The sequence below is a fragment of the Hypomesus nipponensis genome, chromosome 14 (genome assembly GCF_054491055.1).
Source record: "Hypomesus nipponensis isolate SF chromosome 14, ASM5449105v1, whole genome shotgun sequence".
NCBI lineage: Eukaryota > Metazoa > Chordata > Actinopteri > Osmeriformes > Osmeridae > Hypomesus > Hypomesus nipponensis.
In genome coordinates, this window is record NC_140374.1 from 16135903 (window position 1) to 16151335 (window position 15433).

The 15433-nt window shown below is 48.7% G+C and overlaps 1 protein-coding gene across 1 annotated transcript; it reads left to right on the forward strand.

Moving 5' to 3' along the window:
• The first annotated feature begins 2015 nt into the window (after positions 1 to 2015).
• Positions 2016 to 14021, forward strand: LOC146258799 (immunoglobulin superfamily member 22-like). The gene is made up of 25 exons (XM_084671854.1): positions 2016 to 2476; positions 2627 to 2676; positions 2979 to 3113; positions 4082 to 4218; positions 5189 to 5288; positions 5453 to 5489; positions 5765 to 5942; positions 6167 to 6280; positions 6488 to 6650; positions 7020 to 7132; positions 7405 to 7567; positions 8020 to 8304; positions 8969 to 9093; positions 9278 to 9419; positions 9609 to 9816; positions 10146 to 10234; positions 10466 to 10768; positions 10888 to 11061; positions 11184 to 11312; positions 11445 to 11830; positions 12059 to 12251; positions 12488 to 12787; positions 13097 to 13245; positions 13365 to 13545; positions 13688 to 14021. The coding sequence occupies exons 1-25, from the start codon at positions 2016 to 2018 to the stop codon at positions 13753 to 13755; spliced, it is 4383 nt and encodes a 1460-aa protein (XP_084527980.1). The 3' UTR covers positions 13756 to 14021.
• Positions 14022 to 15433: the final 1412 nt, after the last annotated feature.

The window sequence follows — 15433 nt, forward strand, 5'->3', positions numbered from 1 at the left end:
AAGAGAAGCCAGATCCTTGCTTGCGATATTAACCACAGGCGCCTGAAGCCTTCACCTGGAGCCTGTGGATCTAAAGAACACACTTTCATCTCACTGAGGTAAGAAAAAATGTTTATATGATGGTAAAATATGAGAGTACAAGTTTGAAGAAAAAGTAGGGAGAGGGAAGGAGAACGAGAGAACCAAATACAAACACTGTTATGACTTTCTGCTGTATTTGAGAGAGAGCAGGATGGAGAGGGTGAGAGAAAAAGAGTGGGAGACAGAAAGAGCAAGATATTTATTGCTCGCGAGCACTCCTGAGGTAAAAGTTCCACCTGTCTCAGTGCTCAGTTTTGTGCCACGCAGCACTCACTTTGGCTGTGAAGTCATCATCAAAGGGTTCAGTCTGGCTCGCAGAAGGAGAGGCTTTGGTTGGTTCCATTAGAGGAGCTCTAACACTCTCGGGACTGATTAGGTTATTAATCCAGGCATGTGTGTGACATGGAACAAACTACACATGTTGTTTACTTCTCTTTCGCTAATCACCAATCCTTCATCCTTCCCCTGGTTTGCCATGGGGCCGACACAGTGCAGCAAAATGTATTATATCACCTCTTCTGAGACATAACTGGAACATACATAAATACACAGTGCAGTACAGTACAGTACATAACACCCATGTGCAAAATACACCGGCACTCTTGCACAGAAGCACACATACTCAAACATACACTCAAACACACACACAGATTTGCACTCCATGATCCCCCCCTCCATAGTAGAGTGGTGAGAAGTGCCTCATTGTTTGAAAACCGACACAGTGAGTGACATTTAGCCTCCCGCTTAATTATGGGAAAGGGGTTTACTTCTAGAGATGCAGGTAATCTGCTCAGAAGAGGAAACCCTGTTTTAATATGCCTGCTCAGGCTTTCACTCAACCTTGTTACACACACACACACACACCACACACACGTCACACAAACATGACACACTCACCACCCACACACCACACAAATACCACACATACAGCACATCCCACACGCACTACATACAAACCAACAAACATCATACACATGCAAACAAGGAAATGGAACCTTTAAAGTGTCGAGTGGAGACATACATAGAGAGCACAGCTCATCTCATCTCGATACACAGGGCGTCATCGCTCAAAGCAGGTCTGAAGCTTTCTTTTTTAACTGAATCTGTATTATTTCAAATCAAAGACCTTGTTGTCTGTGGTGAAGGGGTATGAGAGAGCAAAGGGAGGGAGGAGAGCAGGATGTGTGAGCCAGGAAAGGAAGTTTATTTCAATTGTCTTTGGAGTGTGCTTCTGAAAACACAAACCCAATTAGTTCTGAAATGGAGGGTGGCATTGTACACTCACACACGCAGACTCTCTCTCTCTCTCTCTCTCTCTCTCTCTCTCTCTCTCTCTCTCTCTCTCTCTCTCTCTCTCTCTTTATTTCTCTCACTCAGTTTTGTTTTAGTCTGATTGGAAAGTAAAACTGTGAAATTTGTAAGTGAAATGGGTTTGTTTTGAATAAGAAACCGCTGGTGGGGTGAAACTGCTTGGTTAGCAGTTTCTCGTAAGTTTCTAGCAAGTCTCTCTCTCACTCTTACACACACACACACACACACACACTCACACACAGTACACACAGGGGCATCTGGCTGAATGACAATAACCTCTTTTAACACCAAAGCAGGTCCAGGGTCTGGAGCATGCTCAATTGCTGGAACAGTTGTATCTCAATCTCCTTCCCTATTGTTATAATGGGGGCAGCTGTATACAGCTACTGCAAGAGATTCAAAGAATAATCAACCAAATACAATTATGAAAACATCTATCTCCCCCGTATTTCTTTCTCCATCTCTCTGTCTATCTCTCTGCATCTCTCTCTGTCAGCCTCTCAGTGTTCTAACTCTACATACGACGGACATATAGTTTAGGAACCATTCAACACCCGGGCAGTCACCAGACTTGTTCTTGCTGTAGGTTGGCGGCAGAGGTCCTCCAGGACTGCTGGGACATGATGGAGATGGAGAAACAGATGAAAACAGAGATTGAAGGAGCGTTGGAGATGAAGATGGAGAAAGAGATGAAAACAGAAATTGAAGGAGGGTTGGAGATGAAGATGGAGAACGAGATGAAAACAGAGATTGAAGGAGGGTTGGAGAAGAAGATGGAGAATGAGATGAAAACAGAGATTGAAGGGTTGGAGATGAAGATGGAGAACCAGATGAAAACAGAGATTGAAGGAGGGTTGGAGATGAAGATGGAGAACAAGCTGAAAACAGAGATTGAAGGAGGGTTGGAGATGAAGATGGAGAAAGAGATGAAAACAGAGATTGAAGGAGGGTTGGAGATGAAGATGGAGAACGAGATGAAAACAGAGATTGAAGGGTTGGAGATGAAGATGGAGAACGAGATGAAAACAGAGATTGAAGGAGGGTTGGAGATGGGGATAGAGACAAAAATCGGGATGGGGGGAAGGTTGGAGATGGAGAAGGAGATGAAGATGAAGATGGAGAAGGAGATGAAGATGAGGATGGAGAAGGGTCTAGAGCTGATGGAGATGGGGATGGAGCAGTTGACGGAGATGCGCATGTCCTCCTCCCGCTCCTCCTCCTCTACTACATTCAGTGTGAGCTCCACAAAGACACACAAGACCTCCCAGACGAAGGCTGTGGAGGGTAAGGAAGCCTACAACCTGGCTCATTTTATCCACGAACCAGTTGCTCTATGACTGTGTACTCTTTATTTTTTATAGTTTGTCCTCCAAAACTTTATTTGACTCATCTCTCAATAACAGCTACAGGAGGACTGTATTTTCATGTCTTACAGTAAAACAAATGTTTAGCCGTATGCTGGGCTGGGCCAAAATACTTCATGCCCACACTGCTGTTTATGAGCAATGCCCAAAGTCTGCTGAAAAGTCTGTCTGGTCTGTGTTTGTGTGTGTGTTAATGTGTTACTGTGTGTTTTATCTACTCAGAGCACTCTGTGGTGCAACGTAAGACCTCGGCTGTGGTGGAGTCCTTCAGCCAGGTGCAGAAATCCCCTCACGTCCCAGTGGGGGAGTCTGTCCCAGATTTTGAGGAGAGACCACGCCCCATCACTGCCCAGGAGGGTGAGAATCATACCCCCCAATCTTAAATAACACCCTGACCCAATATCCCTGTCAATAAATGATCTAGATAACCAAGTCTGAGGACAGAGCATGCTGTTTGCTGATTGCCTATAGATTTATGGCCGATGACAATGGCTGGAGTATGACTGTTAAGACCTCGTTACTGCTGCAGTCTGGTTGCACTTGGGTATATCCAAGTTTAACACATCATGTCAGTACATGTATGCCCCAAACATTTTGTATTTCCACTTTGTATAGACTTAAGTTGAGTGTAAAGCAACACTCAGCAGGCAATTCATGAATCAGAAAACCCCATGAATCAGAATGGTAACATCACTTAGCAGCAAACCATACTGGAGTATGCAGCAGTAGTGGTCAATTTTAGTGTTCAGCTGGAACGTGCTGCTGTATTGCGCTGATACAGCACTGATGTGCAGCTGTGGTGTTCAGCGGTAGTATGCAGTACTAGTGTGCAATTGTAGTGTGCAGCTGTGACCTCCGAAGAGGGCTGTGTGACCACCTGAGGTCATGCTGAGTACTGCACTCTGCTCTACATACTGGAGGTGTGCTGGAGGCTGATCTATCCTGGCTCCGCCTGTGAATTATAGATTAAGAGACTCTTAAAGCAGAATCCAACCTGTCACAACACAGAGCAAAGCAGCACAGTGACCTTATACTGGTCATTGGTATTCTCTGCTAGACTGGTCTGCTAGCTTTGAGAGCTCTGGTCTTAATTTAGGCCACTTTATCCTTAGGCTAGTCCCAGATTCACTAAAGACTAAAGAAGACTTGCAAAATAATATCCTGACATTTGCTTTAATACCCTGGCAAACACAAAATATTACATGATTGATCATCTGTTTTCCTTGTAGTTCAAAAGATCAGGAGCAAATTATTCAGTAGAAACTTAGTTTTTCTATGTTGATGGAATGATGAAATCCCACAGTGTTTTCTGACTCTCCAATCAGGGGACAAGGTGTCCTTCAAGGCGAAGGTGACGGGGACCCCCACACCCACAGTGACTTGGGAGAGAGCCAGCGGAAAGCCACTGTCTGAGGGAATCAAGACCTTCTACGATAGCATCAACAAACAGCACGTCCTGAAAGTGAGCTAGCCACACTTAGCATGTGTTTTTCCAGAAAACATTTTGGAACCAATCGAAATGGGATTTTTTGTGGCGAGCTAGCCAAGCCACAACCAACAAATACACCTGATCATTTGGAGAGCATCTAATCTGTCATTAGACACCAGACACGTTTTCTCTTCTTAGTTCTCACATTTGGATGCTTCTCCCGAGGAGTTGAAAGCGGTTGTTGGCTGGTCTACTGGAGCGAGTCCTCCACACCCAGCTGTGATAAGGCTTTTGATGAATACAAATGGCAGGGAACGCCAGCAGCTCTGGTACATGCTACATTTCACTCGCCCATTTACCTCAAGATGAATGGTACCAATCCATCTTGTAACGAGGTGCCTCTGATGCTGACAGCACGTAGAGAAGCCGGTGATTCCTAACAGGCCTCCATTAACCAAGGCCCACCAAGTCTTCTCAGGGCTGTCAGCTCTCTCAGTTCTTCATGCATCACAAGGAAAACAAGACCGGGGAGGAGAGGAACAGGGGAACACCCGATCCTTTTATCTCCAACATTCTGGGGTGGATTTTGCATTGTTTTTCACCCCAGCCGGGGAGCTTAAGTGAAGACTAAATAGCTATTATAAAGCAATTAACTTGTGGTGGCTGACATATGCAGCTCCCATTGCCATCTGTTTTCTGGGTGAGGGATGCTGAAAAGTTGTGGCACTTCCCATTCACAAGATATCCCTGGCGTAACAGCGCCTTTCTCTGGTCAATGTGTGAAATGCACAGGGATGCATCGACACAAGTTTAGGATCTCATCCTTGGATAAGGATCTGTGCAGCGTCTGCCAGATGAGTATTACATTAAACGACATGAACTACTAGACATGTATCCAGGAAGGGAAGGAAATGAGAAGAGGCAGGCTATTGGTGTGTGGCCTTGATGTGCAACAGCTCAATGGAAATCAATATTGTTTTCATGTCCGACTGCCTGTCACTAGATCAACAGCTTGGCCATGGATGATGCCGATGTCTACAAGTGCATCGCCTCCAACGAGCATGGACATTCCATCTACTCCACTTCCCTCATAGTAACAGACAGTAAGCCTATCACTTTGTGCAAAAAGTTCCAATCGATTTAGTCTCTGAAAAGTTTGTGAGATATGCCATGCAAAGCCAGCTATGTTATGTTGATTGCATCCAGGAACCCACTTAAATATATAATGTCTCATAGTTGACTGACAGCATTGTTTCTTTTGTTCTAGATCCAGCGATGGACTTCAAAAAGATGCTTAAAAAACGGTGACAGCCCTCACACCTCCACTGGCCTACATTCCCACTTGAAAACTGTTCCGGAAAGAGAAGCATCTCAAATACACACCACGACAAACACTCTGACTGATGTAACAACATGGCCCAGACACACATCCAAAACAGAGACATCTAAAAAACTTGGATTGTTTCAAAGTGTTCCCATAGGGACAGGGGAAATGCTTTTGATCCTGTATTTTTCAAGTCCAAACGCACACACACTCACACACACACACCCCTGTCTGAAAGGCTGTCCTGTGGTGCAGGAGTGCTCCTGTGGGGCGTCGGGAGGGGAGGAAGCCCCCCACTGAGGAGGAGATGCTGAAGATCCTGTCCGGGGCCGAAAAGAAGGACTATGAGAGGATCTGTGCTGAACACGGCTTCACCGACTTCAGGGGCATCCTCAAAAAACTCAAAGAGATGAAGAAGAAAGTGGAGGTGGAGGTGGGCTTGTTCACTTATGTCACAGTGAATGGAATAGAATATAACAGAGTTCAATAGAGTTAAACCAAATGGAATAGTTGAATATTATGAAGTAATATATAATAAGTAGAACATTGGAGAGCTAATCTGAATAGAGTACAGCTGTACAAACCACAACAGGGATTTAGTCCTCCTACTTTAGCAATGAGCCTGGACAAACTTTGCGTTCATGTCTTCGGGTCCAGATGGTGCGGGTTCTGAAACCCCTGGAGGATATCACAGCCAAGGTCGACTCCAACGTGGTCTTCGAAACCATCCTGGAGCTCAAGGACCCCAACACTAAGATGTGCTGGCTTTTGGTAAAGCTCGAACTATGGAGGAGGGGGTACATATGTGGATAGAAAGAGAGAGAGGGAGAGAGGGAGAGAGAGAAAGAGAGTGTGAGAGAGAGAGAGAGAGAGAGAGAGAGAGAGAGAGAGAGAGAGACAGACAGACAGAAACGAGAGTTAGAGAAAGAGAGAGGCAGAGATAGATCTTGTTCGTATTGTGTACTGTTTGTGATTCAGGGCACAGAGCTGTTGCGTATCCAGTACTCTCTGGGGAAATACGAAGTGAAGCAGCTGGGCACCAAGCACACGCTGTGCATCTCCAGAGTTGGCCTTGATGACATGGGCACCTACACACTGCAAGTAGGAGACACGACCCTCTCGGCCAGGCTCACAGTTGTTGGTAAGTCGCTTCAATCTCCGTCCTTCCACACTGTGACTCACTGTCATCAGTGACTGGAGTCACGTAACCCGCCCACCCCCCCTCCTGTTCTGTTTTCCTAGCTCTCTCGCTCTCACTCTCAGTTTTTTTCTCCTTCATCTCTCACCGCTTTCACTTCCCTGACACTCCTTGTCTTTTCCTTTTCTCCCCCTGTCTTCCCCTCTTCTCCATCCCCCCCCCCCCGTCTCTCATCCTCCTGATTTCATTTCTCTCGTCTTCCTCTTTTCCCTTCCCGCTCCCCTGATGCTCTGTCTATCCCCTTTGCTCACCTCTCTTCTCTCTCCCTCCTCCTCCTTCGTTTACCCCCCCCCCCCACCTCTTCTCTCTCAGATGAGCCTTTGGGGTTCCTATCGGAGCTGAAGCCAATGAGAGTGACAGAGCGCCAGACAGCCGTGTTTGAAGTTCGCCTGTCAAAAAGGACAGATGTTCCCCTCGTCTGGAAGGTCGGTCCGCACGCTAGACCCATCAGCCTCAGACTAGTTACAGATCACTGGGGAATCTTCTTTACGAAGGTTTATCTGATCTAGATTGTGTTTAGTCGGTGTCCAATATTTGGGGTCACAGGCAGGGGTGAAAACACTCAAGCCCTACTCTATGAACAAAGGCAAAGAGTATCAGATCAAATGTCTTTCATTTGAATAACTTTGTTTACTCTGATGCATGCCTGAGGTTCAGGATCATTAGTAAAGCACGTGGTGCTGCATGTGTCTTACAGGTGAAGGGGAAGGAGGTGAAGAGGGATGAGAAGTTTGACGTGTCTGTGTCTGACGACGGGCTGACCTACACCCTGAAGATAAAGGACGTGAGGGCCAGTGACACCGGAGAGTACACCATGAACATTGGAGACCTCACTACCTCTGCTCCTCTCTTCATAGAACGTAGGTCTGCCTGTCTCTGCCTGACTGCCTGTCTGTCTGTCTGTCTGTCTTTGTACTGGATTTAGTTCAGTTGAGCTGGTTTCACCCCTGAGATCAGAAGAACCTCTGTGAGTCATGGCAGCCATCCACTGCTGCACTGTGAAGACACATCATCATCGAGCTCTGTGTCTATGAGCTTCTGTGAACCTAATCCAGTCAAATCCCTCTTTATAGCCCCTCATTCATCACAGCTCTGTAGAACACAATGTTTACTAGCCCAGAGGACAAACGGGAGCATGTAAATATCTCCACAAGGACAGGCCTCTCCCATGTGAATAGATTTCCGGAATAATTGGGGTGGCGTTAATTCAGTTGTTCAGCGTTAAACTCGTGTCTCTTACGCACAAATACCACCACAGACGTTGACTCAGAAACACTCACTTTCAATTATGTTATTTTCTATTCTATTCTAGGCCTCCCCATCAACTTCTCGAGCCCTCTGAAGAACGTGCGTGTGAAAGAAAAGGGCAAGGCCCGTCTGGAGTGCGAGATCAGCACCAAAGATGTGCACGTGCGATGGCTGAAGGACGGCCGTGACATCACCAACGACCCGCGCTACATCGTCATGCGCGAGGGGAAGAGGGCGGAGGTCATCATGGAGGACTGCGACGTGGCGGACGCAGGCGAGTATGCGGTGGTCTGCACCCAGGACAGTGACGAGCACGAGTACGTCAGCTCCGCTAACCTGACCGTGGACGGTGAGACTCCTTGTTGTTATGACCATCATCACCATCACCATCACCATCATCACCATCATCATCATTACCCTCATCACCATCATCATCCCCATCATTACCTTCATCACCATCATCACCATCATCATCCCCATCATTACCTTCATCACCATCATCATCACCATCATCATCCCCATCATTACCTTCATCACCATCATCACCATCATCATCCCCATCATTACCTTCATCACCATCATCATCACCATCATTACCTTCATCACCATCATCATCACCATCATCATCCCCATCATTACCTTCATCACCATCATCATCACCATCATCATCCCCATCATTACCTTCATCACCATCATCACCATCATCATCCCCATCATTACCTTCATCACCATCATCATCACCATCATTACCTTCATCACCATCATCATCACCATCATTACTTTCTTCACCATCATCATCACCATCATTACCTTCATCACCATCATCATCCCCCTCATTACCTTCATCACCATCATCATCCCCATCATCTCCACCCTCGTCACCATCCTCGTCACCCTCATTATCATTATCATCATCACCACCATCATCATCACTACTCCGGTGTCAAAACCACTATCATTCAAGATTCATTCGATTAAGCTCAAGAACCCCTGTTGTATATATGTGTTGACAGAGCGCTTTGCCACAGTGAAGAGTGACATGTCAGATGCCCAGTGTCCAACAGGCTCACCAGCAGAGCTGTGTGTGGTCCTGAATGATGAGAAGGTGGATGGAGTATGGCTGAAAGATGGAGTAGAGGTACAGTTACCCCATCACAGCTTGTCCATGGACACTGCAGTGCACACAGTCAATGTACCTGAACAAGTCAGTTACTATTAGAATCCCTTCTTCAAAGTGAGATAATGATCCAAGAATTCATATAATAGTGTATGCCCTGTATATTTACACACACACACACACAAACACGCATGGTTCCTTGCAGGTGTCGGAGCTGAGCGGGGTGCAGGTGGTGAAGCAGGGGGCGGTCCACAAGCTGCTCTTCACAGGCGTAAACGACGGCCATCAGGGAAAGTACACCTTCAGAGCCAAGGGGGCCGAGAGCGAGGCTGTCCTCACCATCGCAGGTGTGTGGGTACGACAGAGAGCTATCACCGTCATTACCACAGAAAAGTCGGAAGGTTCCTGTTCTCAGGAGGGTCATTTCATGTTGTTATGTAGAAGCCCTGTAGGGGGCAGTGTACAGTCCGGGTGCTGTGCCTCGCACGCCCCAGTCTCAGAGCTCCTGCCCTTCCCCTGTCCTCTCCTGTTCTCAGACCCTCCAGAGATTGACCCCGCGCTGCTGGAGCTGCTGGGGGCCCAGCCTGTGACGGTGAAGGCAGGCCAGACCGCTACCATCAAGATCCCCTTCAGGGGACGCCCCCCGCCCAAGGTCACCTGGTACAAGGACGGCCTGGAGATGCTGGAGGACGAGCGGACCAAGGTGGAGCGGACGGCTGACTCCACCACGCTGGTACTGAGCAGGTAGGAGGCCAGCAGATCTATCACAACTGGTCATGTACTGTCCAGCAAAACATACAGTTTCTCAGTACTTTCTGAATTATTGTAAGAACTGGGCCTTTCTGGTACTTGATCATATGCTGTACTCACGATGCAATTTTTTTATATGTCGCTTTGGATCAAAATATCTGCTAAGTGAATAAAATGCACTGTAGAATGTATGCTTTACCACGGAAGGACCCATGAGATTACAACCACAATCTATCATTTATGAAAGTAGAAAGCAAGCCAGATGTGGTCTAGTGGTGCTGTACGACAGGGTTATGAAAGTGTGATGCGATTGTGTCCCTGAGGTGTGAGCGAGAGGACAGTGGTGCCATCATGGTTCGTCTGAAGAGTGACTGTGGCACGGCCGCGGCCAACCTCCACCTCAGCGTCCTGGGTCAGAACCAGCAGTTACTACCTCTCTCTATCTCTGTTAGTGTCTCCGTCATCTTGACGTGTGTGTGTGTCTGTCTTCCTTAATGTTTCTGTGTCACAGTGTGTGAGTCTCTTGCTGTAGCTCTCTTTCTGTGTCTCTATTTGTCTGTGTGTACATCTCTCTCTGAGTCTCTCTCCCCCACACACACACCTCCCACATTGTTTCACCCAGTGTGGTTGTGTGTGTCCCCAGACCGCCCCAAGCCCCCCCAGGGAAAGGTGGAGTTCCCAGAGAGGACGGGCAGGTGCATCACCATGAAGTGGAAGGCCCCGAAGGACAACGGGGGCCAGCAGGTCAGCAGCTTCGTCGTCGAGCGTCGTCCAGCCGGGAAGAAGTCCTGGGTCCGGGTGGGGGAGGTGGAGAGCAGCACCACCACCTTCAGTGACGTGAAGGTGGAGGAGGGCAAAGCCTACCAGTACCGCATCAGGGCTGCCAACTCCCAGGGCCTGAGTGACGCACTGGAGACTGAGGATGTGTACGCAGGAGAGCCCATTGGTAGGAGCCCTGTCAGCATTCTCATTCTCATCATCAATGTCGATATAGATCAACACATTCAAAAGTATTCAGTATGAACCCCCCCCCCCCACACACACACACACACACCTTCCTCCCAGAGCCCCCGGGCATGGCGTCCCAACCGCAGGTGTGTGACGTCACCAAAGAGGCGGTAACGGTGAGCTGGTCTCCCCCGGGCCAGGACGGCGGTGCGGCAGTGCTGGGCTACGTCCTGGAGAGGAGGAAGAAGGGAAGCAACATGTGGGTCCCCGTCAACACAGAGCCCCTCACAGGTCGGACCCCGACGCTTTGGATGAAAGCGTCTGCTAAGTGACAACATGTCAAATGTAACACCGCCCTGGTGGCAGGAAGTGTGTCTGTGTTAAGTATGTCTTTGTTTACCGTCCCTGTGTAGATACCAAGTGTTTGGTGGACGGGCTGGTGGAGGATGTGGAGTATGAGTTTAGAGTGACCAGCATCAACAGGGCTGGAGCTGGGAGCCCCAGTACAGCCTCCAACTTTGTCCTGGCCAAAGACCCCCTCCGTGAGTCTGTCCAGTCCCTACCTGCCACTGGAACACAGTGTACCCAACAACAGCATCAAATCGTTTTTTAGATCCTATGCCCTTGAGGTAAAGTCAAATGAAAGCCCTTCTGGCCCCCTCCCTCCTCTCTAGGAGCCCCAGGCCTGGTGAGGGACCTGGCAGTGTCTGATTCCTCCAACTCCTCCATCTCCCTGAGCTGGAAGCCCCCTGAGCTGGGAGACCAGCCCTCTGGCTACATCCTGGAGGTCCGCCCCGACGACGCCAAGGAGTGGACCAAAAACACCAAGATCCCCATCGCCGGCACCGCCTACACTGTGACAGGCCTGCAGGAGCGCATGAAGTACTTCTTCCGCATCCGGGCGGTGAACGAGGGAGGGGTGGGGGAGCCCAGAGAGCTGGAGGAGGGGGTGCTGGCCATGCCCCCCCCTGCGCCCCCTAGGTTTGACCTCCAGGGGAAGGTGAAGAACCAGATGGTGGTGCGAGCTGGGTCGGCCCTGTGCCTCCAGCTGTCCTTCACTGTGAGTCCTGTCCTGACACACAGACGCACACCTCTGTTTCACACACACACACACACACTGTGGAATTTAATCTGTCGACAGGTCAACAGTCAGGTTGTAGGTACCGTGTGTGAGTCTGACAGATACAAGGACAGTTGAGAACAATTACACACACACACGCACACAAAAAGACACAAACGCACACCCGGCCACACTGACCATGGCTACGGTCTGTTCTGTCCTCCTCAGGGCTCCCCTCCTCCCGTGGTGTCCTGGTTGAGGGACGGCATCCCCACCCAGGGCAGGGAGGCGATCACCAAGGGCAAAACCCACTCTCAGTTCCTCATCTCCTCCTCCCAGCGCTCCGACGCGGGCGTCTACCGCGCTCACTTGAAGAACGACTACGGAGAAGCCCACTATGACATCAGCGTCCGGGTGACAGGTGAGGGGAGGAGGGCATTAGGGAAGCTATCTTACACCATCTTACTCTCTGGATCCTCTTGCTAACGCAGTGGTGGTCGTGTGCTTACCTTTGCAAGAACAATTGGTTCATTTGATGTTTTTTTCTTGACAATACTGTAAACTTGTTATCGCTGACTGATTAGAACAGTTCATGTTCACTTCGGATCATGTTCACTTCAGTACCAAGAATGCTATTCCTCCCTCCCCCACCCCCAGACTTTCCACGCCCCCCCAGGAACCTGCGTCTGGTGGAGGAGGTCCCCGGCACGGTGACCCTGCAGTGGGACCACACCCCCGACCTGGGGGACGACGAGGGCGGCCATTACGTCATCCTCAAACGAGACGCTAGCACCCCCTCCTGGTTTACCACTGCCGAGTGCGTCTATAGCAACAAGTACACTGTCACCGGACTGCTTCCTGGAAGGAAGTATTTCTTCCGGGTCATGGCACGCAATTCTATTGGAGACAGCGACCCCCTGGACTCCAGAGAGTCCCTGATCATCGCTAAGGAGAAAGGTTTGCTTGGGAAGAGTAAAGGGATTTTGGGATAGAGCAGGTTATTGTATTTCCCATGGATATATATAAAGGCTAGATGTCTCGTCCGCGTTGCCAACGGTGTCAAACGTCCGCATATGGCGGCCATCTTGCTACAGTCAACTCGCTCACCCATAGCATTGTGTTGGTGCTACATGCACTTTTTAAATGACCATAACTTGCTCAATTTTCAACCAATTTTTAAACGGTTTTGTTTGTTATCAATGTCCATGTCAACGTATATATCTATGGTATTTGATGTCCAGTCACCACACCCTGTATATTCCTCAGAACCAATCAGCAGCCTTCTCATGAAGGAGTACACTCGCACCGAGCGCCAGGTGAAGCCGGCCTTCATTCTGCCCTTGAAGGACCACGCCGTTCGCCGTGGAAACGACTGCACCATGAGCTGCGCTTTCCTGGGAATGCCCATTCCGCAGGTAATGTCTTCACAACAACAGGGGTGGTCTGACTTAGTTCTCACATCACAATGGGACTACGACCTCAACCTATCATATCACGGCAGACATGGTTCATCTTGGCCTCCTTCCATCCACAGGCTAGCTGGTACAAGGGGGAAGTGCAGATCTCAGACAAGCCGCGGTTCTGGCAGAGCACAGCGGATGGGGTGTGCACCCTCACCATCCCCTCCTGTGTGGCTAGGGACAGTGGAGACTACACTCTGCTGCTGGAGAGCCCTCTGGGACAGGCCAGGTGCTCCTGCAACCTGCTCATCTTTGGTCAGTACCTCTGTCTCGCCAGCAGGGAGTGATGAGGATAGAGAGAATAGGATTGATAAATTAGGATAGATGGATAGATGGATAGATGGATAGACAGATGGATAACCAATTCTATATCTGTGTGTCTTTTTTCCTGTTACAGATAAGGATGACAAGAGTCTTCTAGATAATCTTACTGACCGCACAGCTAAGGAAAAACTCATCATGTGAACGGACTTGAACTACAGTACCCTAAAGGAAGTTGTAATGGCTTTTGTCCCTTCGATGAACTTTGATGCAACTTGCCGTTGCAGCACCAGCAGTTGGATTTGAAAGTGATCCATTCATAATATGAATTATCGACAAAAACATATTGTGGCCATTAGTGAATCTTTTCATGTTTTGTTCCCTTAAAAATCCTTCAACTCTGACTTGAGAAATATTGAAACATAAATGAATAAATACAGCGTGTGATCAATGGTGTCATGGAGGGTGTAATACATTCAACAGGCACCAGAGGTCAGACAAGTTCACATCCTGAAATCTGTCCAGAAAAAGGAATGGTTTCTTGAGATGGAGACTCACTTCTACCCCTCTTCTCTCTCTCTGCCCCCCCCCCAACCCCATCCACACACACACACCTCACCCCACCCCCCGCTCTGCCCCCCTTGCCACTGCCCAGTTGCATTTACTTAGGTCTCTCTTTTCAGTCAATCCTTTTTAAATTAGTGACTGAGTGTACCCCTCGTTCAACAGGAAGTGAGAGAACAAGTGCGTGCATATGTCTATTCATGCCTGTGTGTGTGTGTGTGTGTGGTGTTTCTCCACCCTGACGTCAGAGGGCAGGTTACATCACCCTGGCTTTCTAAAAAAGCCACCAGCAGTCTTGGCTGCACGATACCATCAATCAAGCCCCTGTGTATTACCCTGTCTCATTGGCTCCTCTCCTTTCCTTTTCACTGTTCACAAAGAGGTATACATGCTGAGGACTGGCTCCCTGAAAACCAACCTGCTGTTTCAACAAGAGCATGGAGCATGATGAAAACATAGGCTCCATAAGGGAGTGCTGGGTATTTCCCAGGGTCAGTGGAGTGTGTAAAGTAATGACTGAGTGTTTTGTGTGCCTTTCTTTTCTGCCCTGTCACACTCCACCACTGTCTTATCTCATACATGACTCTATTCTCTCCTGAGAACAATCCTTCTGCCACCCGATACAGTACAGACTGTGGGCCACAAGCTGACCATCACGCAGACAGCTCGTTTCCTCAGAATAAGGGGTCCTTTGATGGGGAACCTTGGCAGTATTTGAATGAGATGCATTGGCAGAGGACTGACACAGCTACCCCAGTAGTGGAGAGTGTTTCTGTGTGTGGGTGATCGACGGAGAGAGAGAGAGAGAGAGAGAGAGAGAGAGAGAGAGAGAGAGAGAGAGAGAGAGAGAGAGAGAGAGAGAGAGAGAGAGAGAGAGAGAGAGAGAGAGAGAGAGAAAAATGAATGAGCAACATGTAATGAGATTCACGGTAACCTAAATAAGGAACGATGTGAACCTGTCCTTCCTGAGTTACTTTATTCAGCCCGTGGACCATGTATGAAAACGAGGCCTGGGCACCACCTTGTTTCCAGTGCAACTTTCTGGGTAATAGTTAATGATCTGAACAGAAGAGGCCTGTGTCTTTCAGGAATTCGTCAGAAGTACAGGGACACTCACCAAGTCGGACAGAGAAAGAGAGATTGAGAGAGAAAGGGAGAACAAGAGTGAAAAGATGAGAGGAAGAGAACTTGAGTGAGCCGAGACACAGACAGAGCAAGAGAGCGAGAACTGGAAGGGTTCCCAGAGGACTGAAGCCAGTTCAAAGGCTCCTTTCCATCGTGGTATGACACCAGAGAGTGAGAGTAGTTCATTGGAACG